At 33.7% G+C, this 16,895-nt stretch overlaps 2 protein-coding genes across 2 annotated transcripts; one reads left to right on the forward strand and one right to left on the reverse strand.

The window, feature by feature from the left end:
* Positions 1-595: 595 nt before the first annotated feature.
* LOC137811638 (pentatricopeptide repeat-containing protein At4g33170) lies at positions 596-3,347 on the forward strand. The gene is made up of 2 exons (XM_068613441.2): positions 596-2,862; positions 3,112-3,347. Exon 1 carries the CDS (start codon positions 1,056-1,058, stop codon positions 2,775-2,777), a length of 1,722 nt encoding a protein of 573 aa, XP_068469542.1. The 5' UTR covers positions 596-1,055; the 3' UTR covers positions 2,778-2,862; positions 3,112-3,347.
* A 286-nt stretch (positions 3,348-3,633) lies between these two features.
* On the reverse strand, positions 3,634-13,958 carry LOC137811639 (oxoglutarate-dependent flavonoid 7-O-demethylase 1). The gene is made up of 4 exons (XM_068613442.2): positions 13,623-13,958; positions 13,268-13,512; positions 12,795-13,119; positions 3,634-4,024 (listed from the first exon to the last, which is right to left on the reverse strand). The coding sequence occupies exons 1-4, from the start codon at positions 13,869-13,871 to the stop codon at positions 3,752-3,754; spliced, it is 1,092 nt and encodes a 363-aa protein (XP_068469543.1). The 5' UTR covers positions 13,872-13,958; the 3' UTR covers positions 3,634-3,751.
* Positions 13,959-16,895: the final 2,937 nt, after the last annotated feature.

Below are 16,895 nucleotides of genomic sequence, written 5' to 3' on the forward strand. Positions count from 1 at the left end.
TCAACAAATGACTCTAATACAACATTGAACACTTAGAAGATTGTATACCCTTAAAAGAGCATTCTCACAACTTTCAAAATAGACCATGACACACACGAAACCTACCTTTACCTACCTTTTTAGTGATATATGCTCATTGTAGTGCATTCAATACAAATAAAATAGTTGCTTCGATAAAACTTATCTTTTTCCTCCACAAAGGAGTATAACAAGGAAATACAGAGAGTCAAACATCTCTAATGGAAAACTCTAATACAAAGGACAATGCAAAAGTAGTGGGCCATAACAAAACTTTTTGTGGTGCCTATAAATAGATGTTTGTCAATTGACAAATTGACAATAAATAGACAATGACAAAATCGCTTAATGTGCATACACTTACATATTCATTTATTCCATAAGAGCTTATGGGTGCTTACATAAATAATTTTCTAGATGGTTTAGTAAAACATAATTCTTACTTATAAGTCATTCATGAATGTGAAGTTATCTCTTAGAATAAGAGTGCTTCTATTTTTATATCCCTTGAGTTGAGTGTGAACCTTGGAAACAACATTCTATTTGTTATATATCGCAAACATCAAAGCTTCTAGACATTTTCTCAATTAGCAATTCAAAGTCAGTGCAAAAAACCCCGAACATCCACAACCAATCAACAACAAAAATTACAACACTAATTTTCACTCAGCAAAAAATAAATTTTTTTTTTTTTTGCCAAAGTGGGAATTGAACAAGGAAACACTTAATCTGCCCACCCTTTTAAGTAACCCTGTATCACGGTATCACCGGTCCTCACTTGGTTGATGTTCATATTATTATGCCATAATGAGTTGAAATTTGGAGCATTCAAAATAAGGAATAAACTTTTAAGGCATGTTTTAACTGCGTAAACCTATTTGTAGTGAGGGAATTTGAATTATTGAAAGGTGAGATGAGGTTCCAAGTGATTAAACCTGAGATTGAGGCAATAGAGATGTTACAATGGTTGTTGAAATGGAAAGTGTTGTGAGAAATGTAGATGAAAGAGAGAGTGAGTGGGTGTTGTGGTAGGAAGAATGGTGTGGTGTGATGAAAAGGAGAAAGAAGGAGGAAGATGGTGGATGGATCCCCGTGCCAGGCACGCTCGAGCCATAAGAACGGAGAGCAAAGACCGTGCAGTGTGGAACAATCTGATAACCCACTACTCCAAATCCAACGTCTCTTCCTACGCCCTTTCCCTCTTCCATCATCTCCCTAATCCTCCCAACGTTGTTTCATGGACCGCTCTCATTTCCGGCCACTCCAACACCCTCCTCTCCCTCCGCCACTTCCTCGCCATGCTCCGCTACCCCACTCTCCCCAACCACCGCACCCTCGCCTCCCTCTTCGAATCCTGTGCCGCTGTCTCCGCCCTCTCCTTCGCCCTCTCGCTCCACTGCCTCGCCCTCAAACTCGCCCTCGCCCGCCATCCCTTCACCGCCTCCTCCCTCCTCTCCCTCTACGCCAAGTTCCGCATGCCCCTCAATGCCCGCAAAGTGTTTGCCGATATTCCCCACCCGGACAATGTCTGTTGTTCCGCCTTGGTCGTTGCTCTTGCTCAGAATTCCCGCTCTCTGGACGCTTTATCCGCCTTTACAGACATGACTCGTCGGGGTTTGGCGTCCACTGTTCACTGCGTTTCCGGGGGTTTACGCGCTGCGGCTCAGCTTGCTGCGTTGGAGCAGTGTAAAATGATGCATGCACATGTAATTATTGTGGGGTTTGATACCGATGTGGTGGTGGGTAGTGCTCTCGTTAATGGGTATGGCAAAGCAGGTGTTGTTAACGATGCGAGGAGGGTTTTTGAGGACAGTTTATCTGATATGAATATTGTAGTGTGGAATGCAATGATGGCTGGTTATGCACAGCAAGGGGATTATGAATCTGCTTCTGAACTGTTTGAGTCTATGAAAGGTTGTGGACTTGTGCCTGATGAGTATAGCTTTTTGGCGATCCTGACTGCTTTGTGTAATGCTGGGATGTTTCGGCAGATTGATCAATGGTTTACGAGGATGATTGTGGATTATGGTTTGGACCCGAGTTTGGAGCATTGTACATGTTTGGTGGGTGCAATAGCGCGTATGGGAGAATTTGAGCGTGCTGAGAGGATTGTATTGAATATGCCGTTTGAGCCGGATGCTGCAGTTTGGCGAGCTCTGCTATGGGCTTGTGCGAATCTTGGTGAGGCCGACAGAGCTTGGTATATGGCGAAGAGGGTGTTGGAGCTAGAGCCGCATGATGATTTTGCTTATGTTGTTCTTTCTAACGTGTTATCGAGTGTGGGGAGGTGGGATGATGTTGCAGAATTGAGGAAGATGATAAAGGATAGGAGGGTGAAGAAAAAAGTAGGGAGAAGTTGGATTGAAGTGCAGGGAGAAGTTCATGTGTTTGTGGCGGGGGATTGGAAGCATGAGAGGTCCAAGGAAATTTATCAGAAGTTGGCAGAGCTTATGGGGGATATTGAAAAACTAGGGTATGTTCCTGTTTGGGATGAGGTCTTGCATAATGTTCGGGAGGAAAAGAGAAAGGAGGCTCTATGGTATCACAGTGAGAAGTTGGCTGTTGCGTTTGGGATGTTGTGTGGATCTGCACTACCAGGGAAGCCGTTAAGGATTGTGAAGAATTTGAGGATTTGTAAGGATTGCCATGTGGCTTTTAAGTATATGACAAGAGTTTTGGAAAGGGAAATTATTGTGAGGGATGTCAACAGATACCATAGATTTGTGAATGGTAACTGTACATGTAGAGACATATGGTAGAATATATTAATGACTGAACATGTTTGAGGGTTATTTCTAATAGCAGATGATATTGAGAAAGAACCTGATTTTTTTTCACATAGTGGTAAGTCTTTTTCTTACTGTAGTTCTGTAGTATGCTTTCATGTTTTTTTTGGCATTTTATCCTGTTTTTGAGTTTGATCAAGTTTTAAAGATAATTTCATCACAAACTTTCTAGTGAAGGCAAGCAAATAGGTGAATTGTGACTTTGAAAATTTTAGTATGCAGATTTCTCTTACAAACAAAGAGATGCGTGGAATTTGTGTTATTCCCTTTGTTTGTTGTTTTCTCATGGTTATTGCATGAACTGCAGTTAAGGAGGCTGGGCAGGGCAGTACTCCACTTAATAACATTCTGAAGCTCTTGAGGTGACTTGGTGAGTACACTTTGGGTCTCATGTATCTGAAAGATTGCTTGTATGAGGCATGCTATTTCAGTCCCGATCTATTGCTTGATTGAACAATTATATGGGGCTATTCGTAGTTCAGAGTCCCACTATGGAAAACAATTATACAAAATTACAAATGCAAAAATTATTATGACTACTTTCAATTTATAGCGAAAAGTTTAACTGCCAATTAGGAAACAAAGTTAATGGGAAAAGAGGGATACGAGGAACCAGAAGGTAGGTAAACAATAAAAAGATCATCTGTTTAAAATAGCAAGGAATAATTATATAGGTTTCATTATATTGTTTTCTTTCTTTGACTTTGAAGCCACTTAAATTCTTGACTCGCTGTCTACGATGTGCTAAATTATATCCGGTGACTTGATGTTTCTATCTTGATAATCATTGGTAAATTAATGAATGGTCATTTTATCAGAGTGTACCAGAGTGTATCATTGGAATAATTATATATATCAACTTTCACTGTAGAAAGGTGCAGTATTTGAGTTTATGATTGATAAAATAAAATGTATACAAGAAGATGCTGAGATGGATAATGAGATAGTTAAGTTGAATCTTTCAGCAAGTCAAGAGTTTTAACCCTCATTTTCTCCAAGTGGGTCTTCCCATTAAGATTGCGAGAGAAAAAGTGTTTGAAGTGATCTTCCATCAACATGCTTTTGAACAAGGGCGGGTTTTCAGAATTTAACAAGCTTTTGACAGGCCCAATCTCTGCCTCAAATTTGGGGCTGAAGAACATGGCAATAGAAATTCTCTCCTTCTCTTTGTTCACTGCAGCCCTGTGCTCTATGCTGGTATAGGCCCCATTACTTAGAATCTGCAAGATCACCCAAAGCTTCAGTTTTGTAGATAAGGAGATTCTATCATTTACATTGATTTGACTTTCTCTCATACTTTGTTTATTTGTTTAGAAGCTGACAAATGGTTATCAAAATCGGTGAGAGAAGAAATAAGTAAAAAGAAATACCATCACACTCTTTAGATATATAGAAACAAATGAGAAGCTTCAGTGAAATTTTACAAAATGATTTTATTTATTCTAACTCTCTAAACTTTGCTATTTTAAGGTACTAAACACAAATTGAATCAATTACAATGGTTTAACCTATAAAAAATATCTATTTTTTTCATTGATCTCTTTTTTATTATTTTTATTCAGTTCTCTAAATCACATACCTCTAAATTAACTTTATTATACATTTTTGTTTCACTAATTTTTCTCATCCTTATTTTTCAATCATCCTTTTTTATTTATTTCTTTTAGATCCAATATTCATTCTATAATAAATAAATTTTTAATTTAAGATAAATTAAAATAATTTAGTTTAAATGATTTTGCATTTCTTTTTATTTTGAAGTATTCAATTTTCCTTTCAAAAAGTTACCTTTTTATTTTATTTTGTATTCATTATTTTTTATCATAATCCCTATGAAATGGATGAAAAGAGAAAATAAAATGAAGTGCAAAGAGAACATGGTAAAAAATATCCTTTCTTTTATTTAGTTGGAGGAACGTTAACGAAAATAAAAATAAAAATCCACTTCTAATATTTTTTTTCCTTTCTACTTTTCTTATAGTTTAAATTTTAAACTTTTCTCAACCTTCACTTTCTTTCTGTTCAAGTAAGTGGTCTTGTGATTCCAATTTCAATTTCAAGAATACACGTTAAATTTTGATAAGTAAACTTTATCATCCTTGATAGTTCTTCTCAACTTAATATCATTTAGAGTAGATCAAACGCAGTTAATATTATGTATATTGCACATTTTTAAATTTAAGCAAGATCCTAAAGTATAAATAAAAACAAACAAAAAAATGCAAAATTTATTTAAATAAATAAGACAAATAATAGCTTGGATTTAGGGGGAAAGGAGTGTCTTTTCAAATATAGAAAGGACTTAATTTAATATAATTAGTAAAAATTTGAAAAAAAAATGATTAAATGAAAAGTAATTAAAGCTAATGTTTGAAAGGAAAATAAAATAAGCATACAAAGTTTTAAAATAATTAATAATTTCATATTTAAAAAAAATCAAAATAACAATAAATTTACATGTTGCAAGGAGAAAGATAGTAGAAATACAAAATATATCCTTTCCCCAAAACAATGATTTATTGCGTAAACCTACAATATTATTTTGTATAAAAAAATTGGTTAAATATTTTTGAAAAGTTTAAATTATATTAAATCAATTTTTATATCCTGTAACACTTTAATTTCTATATATTGTTTTTTTTATTTGAGAGATCTATTTGGTGTTAGAAATATTTTTTAGTAATTTTTTTTAATTAGTACATATTTTGTATTTTTATTATCTGTTCTTTAGAAAATATTTTACGAGTTAAGAGAAAGAATATTTTTTTTTATTTCTTTTCATATTTCTCTTTTCTTTATCATTCTTATTTTTTACTCTCTTCCCTTCTTTATTTTACTTCTTTCAAATGGACATGAATCTAAACCAGTTATATTATTTATCAAACAAGTTAAATTAAAAACCTTTTGAAAACATAATTAATTGCAATCACACTACACTATTTCAAAATCTTTAAAATATCGTAGACTTATCTATATTTTTAAGTAAATATAATTTATTCTTATTATTTCATAATAATCTTTATTACAAAATTTTATATAAAATATTGAGTTGATTCATAGTTTAATAAATTTATACTAATAATAAATTATTTATATATAGGTTTTTTATGAATATGATGCAATTTGTTACGTATATTACATAAATGAATAACTTTTTTTTATTATGATTTTGGGCTATGCTTTGTGGACATGAAGAAGTCGTACAAAGGCACAAAATTACAGTCCAAAATGTGTTCTATGGTCGGAAGTCGTGTCAAGGTGATAAAACTTTTAGTGTAAAAGTAATAGATACGAGCAATGAATGACTTTAATTGAATTTTTAATTAAGATTTGATTAAAATCGTGTAATGATGACATGATTACATTGTAAAAATATAACTAAAGTCGTGTTATTCATGCAATAATTCAATTGTATGAAATTTACATTAAAGTCGTGCATGCAGAACATGACTCCAACTTTGTTTATTTTTCTAAAATAATTTTTCTTTGTTTTTAAAAAATAGAATAATTTTATAAAGCTTTGTAAGAAAAAACTTCAAATGGTCATACCTTTCTAACGAGGACTCAGATTGAGATGCGTTAAAAATGAAAGTTATTAGAAATAAGGTAAGGAATGTCACAACTAATGAGGTAAAGAATGTCATGGCTAATACTCGAAGGGGACTGGATTGGGGATACCAAAATTTCAAAATATCAACCATTAACTAATAGTTTTTATTTTTTTAGTATTTTTTAGGCATTTTTTTTTATATTTTAGTCTTTTAGTTTTTGTTTTATGTTTAAGATTTTAACACCATTTTTTAATTAATTTTTCATTTAAAAAATAACTAAATCTTTCTTAATTTTATAAAAAAATTTCAAATTAATAATTCAATTATAATTATTTTAATTTTGGGTTAAATATGTTTTTCGTCCCTATTCTATGACATGCAACTGGTTTTCGTCACTAGGCTAAACTTTAAATCATACATGTACCTATAGTATGGAAATGATTCGAATTAATCCTTTGAAATGATTGTTAGTTTTTTTTTTCAAAATTCGTTGTTGTTTTAATTGCAGATTGATGCCCACTATAACTACTTTCAAGGTTATCAAACCCTAGGGTTAACTCGTAAATCCTTACGAGTTTAAGGGTTCTCTGATGAGTCACAAGTCGACTCAGGAGTAAACTCGTTTTATAGTAAACCCGGAGTAGATTCGGTCAAATTCGGTGAACTCGCAAGTTTGAGGCTGAATCTCCGAGTTGTGAAAAAAAAGCCCAAAACGGTGTGTTTCATTAAGATTATGTTATATTTTAGGGTTTCTTTCCATACTTTACGTTCACAGTGCCATCTTCCTCACTGTCGTTGTCGCGCTAGCATCCTTATCGCACCATGTCTGTCACCGCGCATCCTTGTCGCACCACGCCGCTTGTCGTGCATCCACATTGCACCGCACCACTCGTTACACATCCTTGTCGCACCGCACATCTTCGCCGCCGCGCCGCTCACAAAGCACCGCAGGTATGTGCAACTACTGTGGGTCGTGGGACTTAGGTTTTAGGATTGGGAAATTAGGTTAGATTTGGTAAATGGTTAGGGATTTTTATATTGTGTTGGAGTTTTTTAGCTGATTGGGTTTAGGGTTATTTTTAGGTTGGGTTTGAGAATTTTTAGACAAATTGAGGATTTTTGGGTAGATTAAGATTTTTGGCAGATTGGAGATTTTTGGATAGATTGGGATTTTTTTTTTTAAATTGGGGATTTTTGGGCATATTGGATTTTTTTAAAGATTTTTGGCAGATTGTAAGATGTCTGAAAGTGGTTCAGATTCAGCATTTCCACTACCACTTAGAAGTAAGACTTTTGCGAGAAATAGAACAAATATTGGATGGAAGCATGAAATTGATGCTTCAGGAAACGAAAAAAGTGAAATGTAATTATCGCTCAAAGACATTTAAAGGAGGCATTTTCATATTCAAACATCATCTTGCCGCAACTAGATATGACTTTGAACCTTGTGTATCAATACCAGAAGAAATCAAAGTTTTAATGTTGAAAGTTGTCTCAGAAGCTAAAAATGCCTCAATGAAGAAAACAAAGTTCAATAGCCTTGGATGGTGAGGAAGAAAGTGAAAGTAGCACTAACAAGATGTTTAAAAGTATATCTACATCTATTGATGGTGTTGAAGCTACTCTCTGAATCAAATATACAGGAGAGGTGATAATATCAAGAAAAGGTAACATTTCTAAAATTCTTCCATTTTAAATTTAAATGCTTATTTATTTGTGTAATTATTTCTAATATAACATAATTGACACGTAGTTATGAACCTGTTTGAAAAATCATTGATCAGAGGTGGAATAATCAAATTTACAGGCCTTTGCATGCATCTGCCTATTACTTAAATCCCCAATTACACTATGAACCAAACTTTAGAAATGATGATGTTGAAGTGAAAGAGGGGTTGTACATATGCATGAGAAGATTGGTTAACGATGTTGCATAAAGGACAAAAAATAATTTACAACTTACTGATTTTCACTTTGGTAGAGGAACCTTTTCTATGGAAGATGCAAAGGCGTGTAGGAAAGTTATGTTCCTTGGACAATGGAGGGAGATGTTAGGGGATATAACTCTAGAACTTAAGAGGTTTGCTATTCGAGTTTTGAGTTTAACTTGTAGTTCTTCAGGGTGTGAGCGTAATTGGAACTCATTTGAAATGGTAATTCAAGTTCTTGAAGTTATTTAAGGTTTTTCTTGATTTGATTTATATATTGACAAAAACTTCATATTTAATTAATTATAGGTTGATATAAAAAGAAGAAACCATTTGCAAAAATAAAAACAAAAACGAATGACTTGGTTTATGTAATATATAACTCGAAGTTGAGAAACAAACAAATTTGGAAATCTGTTGCTATCCCATTTGATGACATTGAGTACGATAACGAAAGGATAATTGAAGAAGGAGATAATGTTGTTGAGGTTGAGCAAACTCAAGTTGAAGATGATGGTGTGAATGTTGACTTAGCTGGAGGAACACGTTTAAATGATTCAATTCTAGATGCAACTGATTTTGATAATATAGTTTTTGATGATGATGTTGATGGTGATGAAGATGACGATGAAGATGGTGATGAAGATGATGATGGAGATGATCATGAATATCTTGGAGATGATTTCCTTAGAGGATTAAATGAATGAGAGTTTTAAACATGATAACATTTGTGTTGTTATTTTGTTGGTGTATGAACTTGTTTATTTCAATATTATGGATTTGCTATCATGAATTATTTTTTTTGTTAAATTTTTTTATGTGAAGTAGACTCTTACAAGTTTATGAGTTGGGTTTATAGGCCTCCCATGAGTCTGAGTAGACTTTCGAGTCTGATAACCTTGATTATTTCTAATGGATTGATGGAGTAAAACCTCAAATTGAATCAATTTCATATATAGAAGGATCTAGGGGCGGTCATGGATAGATCCAATCCAAATCCAAACAAATGGATTGGATTTAAAATCCATATCCATTTTAACTAGATCAAATTTATTTGGATTTTGTTTAAATACATTTAAAGTGGATTAAATCTAGATTAAATTCACTTTGTTAATTAAATTAAATTCACTTTGTCAATTATATTAAATCCATTTTGATATGGACATAGACTAACTTGACTCGAATTGGGCCTAAGCCGACTCAACCTGGACATGAACCAACTCGGCTCGACATCAGACCGACTTAGTTCGACATGGTCACAGGCCAACTCGACTCAACATGGGCCCTGCCGACTCCGCTCGACATTAGCCCGAGTCGACTCCACTCGACATCGGCCCAAACCGACATGGTTTGACATTGTCCAAGATCGAATCTACTCGACATGGGCCTAGGCCGACTCGGCTCGACATCGGCCCTAACCGACTCAGCTCGATATCTACCCAGGCCGACTCGGCACCACATCGGATCAACCTGACTCGGCTCGACATCAACCCAAACTTATTTGGCATGAGATGGGCCCGAGCGGACTCGACTCGACATCGTTCTAGATTGACTTGGCTCGACATTGACCCAGGCCCACTCGTCTCAACATCGACCCAGGCCCGCTCGACTTGACATCGGCCTGGGCCTGCTTGACTCGATTGGTCTGGACGACTCGACATCGGCACGGGCCCGCTCGACTCAACATCGACCGAGGCTTGCTCGGCTCGACATTGGCCCGGGCCTGCTCGCCTCGACATCGACCCGAGCTCGCTCGGCTCGACATCGACCCGGGCTCGCTCATCTCGACATCGACCCGGACCCGCTCGAATTGACATCGACTGGGGCCTGCTCGGCTCGACCGGCCCGGGCCCGCTCGGTTCGACATCGGCCCGGGCCCGCTCGATATGACATCAACTCGGGCATGCTCAGTTAGACATCGACCCGGGCCCACTCGACTCGACATCGATCGAGCCCGCTCGGCTCAACATCGGCCCGGTCCTTCTCGGCTCAACATCGACCCGGTCTTGCTTGGCTCGACATCGAGCCTGGGCCCGTCTTGCTCGATATCAGCCTTGGCTTGCTCGGATCGACATCAGCCTTGGCCTGACCGTCTTGATATCGGCCCAGGCCCGCTCGACTTAATATCGGACCCAAAGGACTCAACTCGACATGGGCTTGGACGGATTCGACTCGATATCGGCCCCGACCGACTCGGTTCAACATTGGTCGGGGCTCTCTTGGTTCAATATCGTCCAGGCTGCATGGCTCAACATCGGCTCGGGAACTCTCGGCTCGATATCAGACCGAACAGACTCGACTCGACTCGACATGGGCCTAGATCGACTCAACTCCAGATCGACTCAAGTCGATGTCGACCCACACCGACTCAACCCGAAATTGGCTCGCACCCACTCGACTTGACATCGGCCCGGAGCGACTCAGATCGACTTGGGCTTGGTCTAACTCGACTTGCATCGGCTCAGACCAACTCGGGTCAACATCGGCCGGTTTGACTTGGCTCGACATTGGCCTGGATGGACTCGACTCAATATGGGTCCGAGCCAACTTGGCTCAATGTGGGTTTGAGCCGACTCAGCTCAGTATTGGACCCGGGCCGACTCAACTCAGTATGGGCCTGGACCAACTCGAGTCACCATTGGCTCGGGTCAACTCAACTGCATATGGGTATGGATCGACTTGTCTCGACATGGGTCGGGATCGAATCTACTGGACATGGGCCTAGGACAACTTGGCTCGACATGGGCCTGGTGGCCCACTCAGCTCGACTTGGCCCAGGGTTGACTTGGCTCGACTTTGGCTGGGAATGACTTGGCTCGACTTAGGCCCATACCGACTCGATTCAACTTGGGCCTGGACGACTCATCTTGACATGGACTTGGGTCGACTTTGCTCAACCTAGGCCCAAATTGTCTTGGCTCAACCTGAATCGGGTCAAGTCAAAATCCAACCCAAAATACAATTTGGATAATCCAAAAATGTATCCAATCTATATCTAATCCATATACAATTAAATGGATTGGATATAAAATCCAAAAATATGAATTTGGATTTGAGATAAATCCATTTAAATGGATTAAAACTAATATGGATTTGGATAATTATGGATTGAATTTTGTAATTTGGATTTTTTGCCCACCCTTAGAAGGATCTATAACAAACATTTCAATACTACAAGCACCTGGATGGTCTAAAGTTTGAACCTAGGACAAAACCAATTTCGTGTTATAGTACATGGAAAAAAAACTATTTAACTTTCCATTTAAAAAAAAAAATATACACAAACTTTTTTTATTTTCAAAAGAAAATCAGCAAAATATAAACAAATATTTTTTCATACAAGTTCTCCATCATGAATGACATGAATTCAGTAGTTTAATTAATTTTTCATTTAAAAAGTAATTAAATCTTTCTTAATTTTATAAAAATTTTAAATTAATAATTTAATTATAATTATTTCTATTTTGGGTTAAATATGTTTTTAGTCCCTATTACACGAAACTAGTTTTCGTCATTGGGCTAAATTTTAGACCATACATGTACCTATAATATGAAAAAGATTGGAATTGATCCTTTGAAATGATTGTTAGTTTTTTTCAAAGATTGTTAATTTTTTTATTCCAAAATTCGTTGTTGTTTTGATTGCAAATTGATGCTCTATAATTACTTCCAATGGATTAATGAAGTAAAACCTCAAATTGAATCAATTTCATATACAGAAAAACCTATTTCAATAATTTTCATATTACAAGTACCTGGTCTAAAGTTTGAACCAAAAACAAAAATCAATTTCATATTATAATACATGGACGAAAAAACTATTTAGCTCTCCATTTCTTTTAAAGAAAAATATAATCAAACTTTTTATTTAAAAAAAAAAAAGCAAAATATAATAAACATTTTTTCATACAAGTGAAGTCTTGCACCATATATGACATGACTTCAATAGTATAGTTTTTACATTGAAATCGTGCTATCATAACTCAACTTTAATTATGCCTCTATTCAAAATTCAATCAAAGTCATCTTTAACCTTATCAACTTTAGTTCTATTTTTATTATCAGCTCTATTATTTTTTTTTACTAAAATCATATCAACATAACGTAACTTTTAGATAAACCATATTCTCAATTGAAATTGTGTATCTATAACACAACTTTTTCTTTATATTGAAGTCATAGCAACAATCCAAATTCATAATAAATAAAAAAGTTACCCATTTAACTAATATATGTAAACAAATTACACCATATGCTTAGAAAAACCTCATTTGTCTTTCTGATAAAAATTTAAACCGTTTTCATTCATTTTCGTACGTAATCCTGACGTGGTGATGTTGAGTTTTGTTTTATCAATTTAAAGAAAAAAAAGTTTTGTAAAGTATAGTGAATTTGATGCAGAAAACTAAAGTGCATATCCTAACCTAAGACCAAGTTCAATAGCCCTCGTGCATGATTATATTATTAAATGAAGAAAAAATTATGAAAAGGTGGAGAAAAGCATGACACACCTCCATGATGTCCCCAACGTTAACTACAAAAGCATCTGGTAGAAAGATCACAGGAATCCAAACCCCACTTTTCTTTATCTCCAGACCCTCCACTCCATTCACCTGGTGAAGGATGGTTATGCCTGTTGCATCAGAGTGAGGGGTCAGCCCTACAACTACCTCTGGTTTTGGACATGCTGGATAATATGTCATTCTCACTGACTGCATCCCATCAACAAAAAACTCTTCCACTTCCTTCATCTCCATCCCTATGGCTTTTCCTAGCAACCCAAGAAGTTCCATACCAAGCTTCCTCAATTCTCTGAAGTATGACTCCAAGGTTTCCCTTCAAAAATTAATATACATACATCCATATTTAGCTTCTTTATGTTTATATTCATCATGTCAACTACTAAGATAAAACTCTGACTTTTTATCAAAAGAATGTAAGGAAGTGTGTATAAGGAAAGAAAGAGTAATTTTGGTTAGAAGACCTGAATGATGCAGGGAGCTGAGGGAGAAGATATGGCTTTCTTCTCTCAACAGGGTTGATCAACATGTAGAATCTGTCCCCCCAGTCAAGCTTTTGATCTTTGCATCTAATCACAGTTCCGTAACCTTGAACATCACCTGGTCTCACATGATATTTCTTCTTCTCTTCAATGGGAAGCTGGAAGAATTTCTCAATCTCAAGATTCAGCTTCTCCAGCAGTTGGGAGCTAACACCATGGTTCACCACCTGAATAAAGAAACAGTGTTCTGATATATATTATATTAATTACTGCAAATGGAAAAGTAAATAACTAGTCACTAATTCTACATTAGAAATTAAGGGTACCGAGTAGAAACCTGAAAGAAACCCCAATCTTTGCATGCTGTGTACAACTGGTGAAGTTCAGCATCTCTGGAATTTTCATGAAGCAAGGTTTTCAAGTCAAAAACAGGAATAGTTGGGAAAGTGGCTTCATGTGATGGAATTGAAGGTTCTTGTGGGCGAATATACATTTCTGGTATTCCCATTTCTGGTTTGTTGGCCACTTCCATCACACCAAGAACAGAATGAGAGCTCCCAAAGACACTAACCTGTGTTGAAGCCATAATTAAAGATGCATATGATGCCACCCAACGGTGTGATCGGTATTTATGCAGCAAGAAATTCAGTTTGGAGCCGTTCTTGGAGGTTAAAAATGTTATTATGCATGTCTTTCACTGTCACTAAATAATGTTTTTTTATCAGCAAAATGTTATTTTTTATCAGCAAAGTAATAAATAATTTGTACGGCCACGACGGCTATTAATCTATCCTACTACAAAAGCTTCTTTCATATGTGCATATGTGTTTCCAGTGCAACTAATTTAATTAAGAGTAATCATATTCTGACCACCTTATTTAATATACAATACATAAATATTATTACCTATCATTTAAAAATGTCTGGATAATTTCGGCCCTGAAAAAAGTAGTTGGGGCAGCCGAATTGCGAGAAATAAAATCAAAAGGGGGTTAATTGTGATTTTTTTTTCTCTCATCAATAGTGCTATTCTGAGGACAAAATTCATTATTTGAGCATGTATATGGGTGTGAAATAATCATACATACTTTTCGTAAATAATAATGATGATTATTTTCCAACAATTCCGTTTGTTATGTATATTTGTCATCATATTATTTGAAATAAACTTTTAGTGTTTTCTTGAGGAGATAACAAATTCCTCTGGATTCAAATTTACTTTCACACATTCTCAAAGTGTACTAGAAGAAATGAGTATATATATATATATATATATATATATATATATATATATATATATATATATATTCTTAAAGTGTACTAGAAGAATTTTGATAGAGAAGAATTCAATATCAAGATTTTGCAAAGTTTAAGTAGATCATGACAATTAATGATGTTTTCACCTCTTGTTAATAATTTCTCTCAATTACTCATTATCTTAGTATGATTAAAATATAAATCATGAATTAATCTCTAAAATAATCTTAAGAAAATTTGAATTGAATTTTTTTTTTTAATCTTTATGAACATATATCTAAAATAATAATTGATTATTCAGGTAAAAAACGATTTTCACAAGTTCAAAAAATAACTAATTATTATAAGCAATAATTCAATTATGTATAATTTCACAAATAAACAATTGTTATTATTAATATTATATTTATTTAAAATAGTTTTTGGGTTACATAAATGATATAATAATCAATTATATTAAGAAATAATAGATTATAACAGTTAGTAACAATAGAACTCTTTTAAAGTACTTTAAAAAGAAAAATTTCCAAAATTTTCTTAAAAGAACACCTTTCAATACTTTTTGAAAGGAACTTGGTGAGTTTTTAAAGAAATTTTTTCTCTGAATATTAAATATTACATTTTGATTAAAAAAAAGTTGTCAAGATTCATCTAATAAAGGGATGATCTTTAGATGATTATGCTATACATTTTTCATATTAAGTAAACTTCTCACATTTCAGGTGATAATTTTTTTTTTCTTTTTTAATTTGCATTGATAACTTTGCACTATACATTTTTCATAGTAATTAAATTTGTCACATTTCAGTGATTTTTTTTTTAATTTGTATTGATAACTTTGCAGTGGTATTTAGTGTGTTTTTATTTCTGGTATATTATCTTGAATTCTTTTATTTCTTGGTATATTAATTGTTGTATTGAGTTACTCTCTTTATCAACAACAATTTTAAAAAATAATTTTTCTAAAGGTTAATTTTTGAACAAGTTACCCCTCTTGATTGCGTTTGTAATTATTTATTGTTCACTGGACAAAAGGCTCATCACTAGATTAACTTTTTTTTTACTTAAAAATATAGTAATCTAAACATTACAATTCAATTGTAATTTAAAACTTAATTAATTTATCTTTATTATAGAAAAATTGATATCCAACTTATTATCACCTACTCACTATCCCATTTATAACAAAATGATTTATTTGAATGGAAAAGAAGAGAGAAATATAAAATACAATGAAGTAGAAAGAAGATAAGAAAGAAAAAAACAAAATGATTTATTTGAACGGAAAAGAAGAAAGAAATAAAAAATACAATGAAGTTGAGTAAGAAGGCTGGTAGAAAAATTGAAATTATTTTCATTGTTTTTTCTATTTTTATTTTTCTTTAGGTATAGGTTAATTTTAACTTGTATATAAATAAATAAATTTTAATTTATAACATTATTTTTCTAAAAAAAATGTTTATGGAAAAACTTGTCTAAAAATATATGTAGAATTCAACATCTCAACATCTATAAAGAAACTATGTGGAAGATTGAATAGTAGTGTAAGAAAAGGTGTTATTCTTAATATTAGTATAGATTTGTAAGATTTATGAACGAAAGAAGCCGAAAGCAGTTAGGCGGTGTTTTTCGTTCTGATTGTTCCCGTTTCGTCTTGGTGTGAAATTGCGTGGTTTTCTTTTGTGGAGCGGTGCTGTCATTGTGAGTGTACTGCGTGGCTCTCTTTTGTGAACCGGTGCTGTTCGGTGCAGTCCTTCTGCGTGTAGGGCATTTTATGGAAAATTTATGCGCAATTCACTTTGAATATTATATAAATGAATAAATGCAAAATATATCAAAATAGATATTTTTTCAGTTAAAAGTGTTAATATTAGTTTGTATTTTTTTAATTAAATTTGTTAATTGAATTGAGAATTTTAGTTTAAATTATTTCTAAAAATATTGGATATTACATTGACAATATATTTTATGTAAATTAAAGTTATTAAGTTCAGTTGAAAATTTTCTTTTAAAATAAATAATAATTAATATTTTCCAAAATAAAATATATAGTTAAAAAAGTTATTTTTATAAATAATACCAACATTTAATTTTTTTTATTTAAAAAAATGATATATGAAGTTGAAAAATTAAAATAAATTTTTTTACAATAATTTTAAATAATTTGGATTAAAAATTATTTGGGTTGATAAATTAAAAATATTGATTATTTTTTAAATATTGTTAAAATTAAAAATTCAAGATATGATTTATGTATAAATTTTTAGATTATATAATATATGAAAATATACATTATAAAATATGTAAAAGAATAATATATATATATATATTTATGCTAAAATAAATGTATTAA

The sequence above is a fragment of the Phaseolus vulgaris genome, chromosome 2 (genome assembly GCF_051622355.1).
Source record: "Phaseolus vulgaris cultivar YP4 chromosome 2, ASM5162235v1, whole genome shotgun sequence".
NCBI classification, from domain to species: domain Eukaryota; kingdom Viridiplantae; phylum Streptophyta; class Magnoliopsida; order Fabales; family Fabaceae; genus Phaseolus; species Phaseolus vulgaris.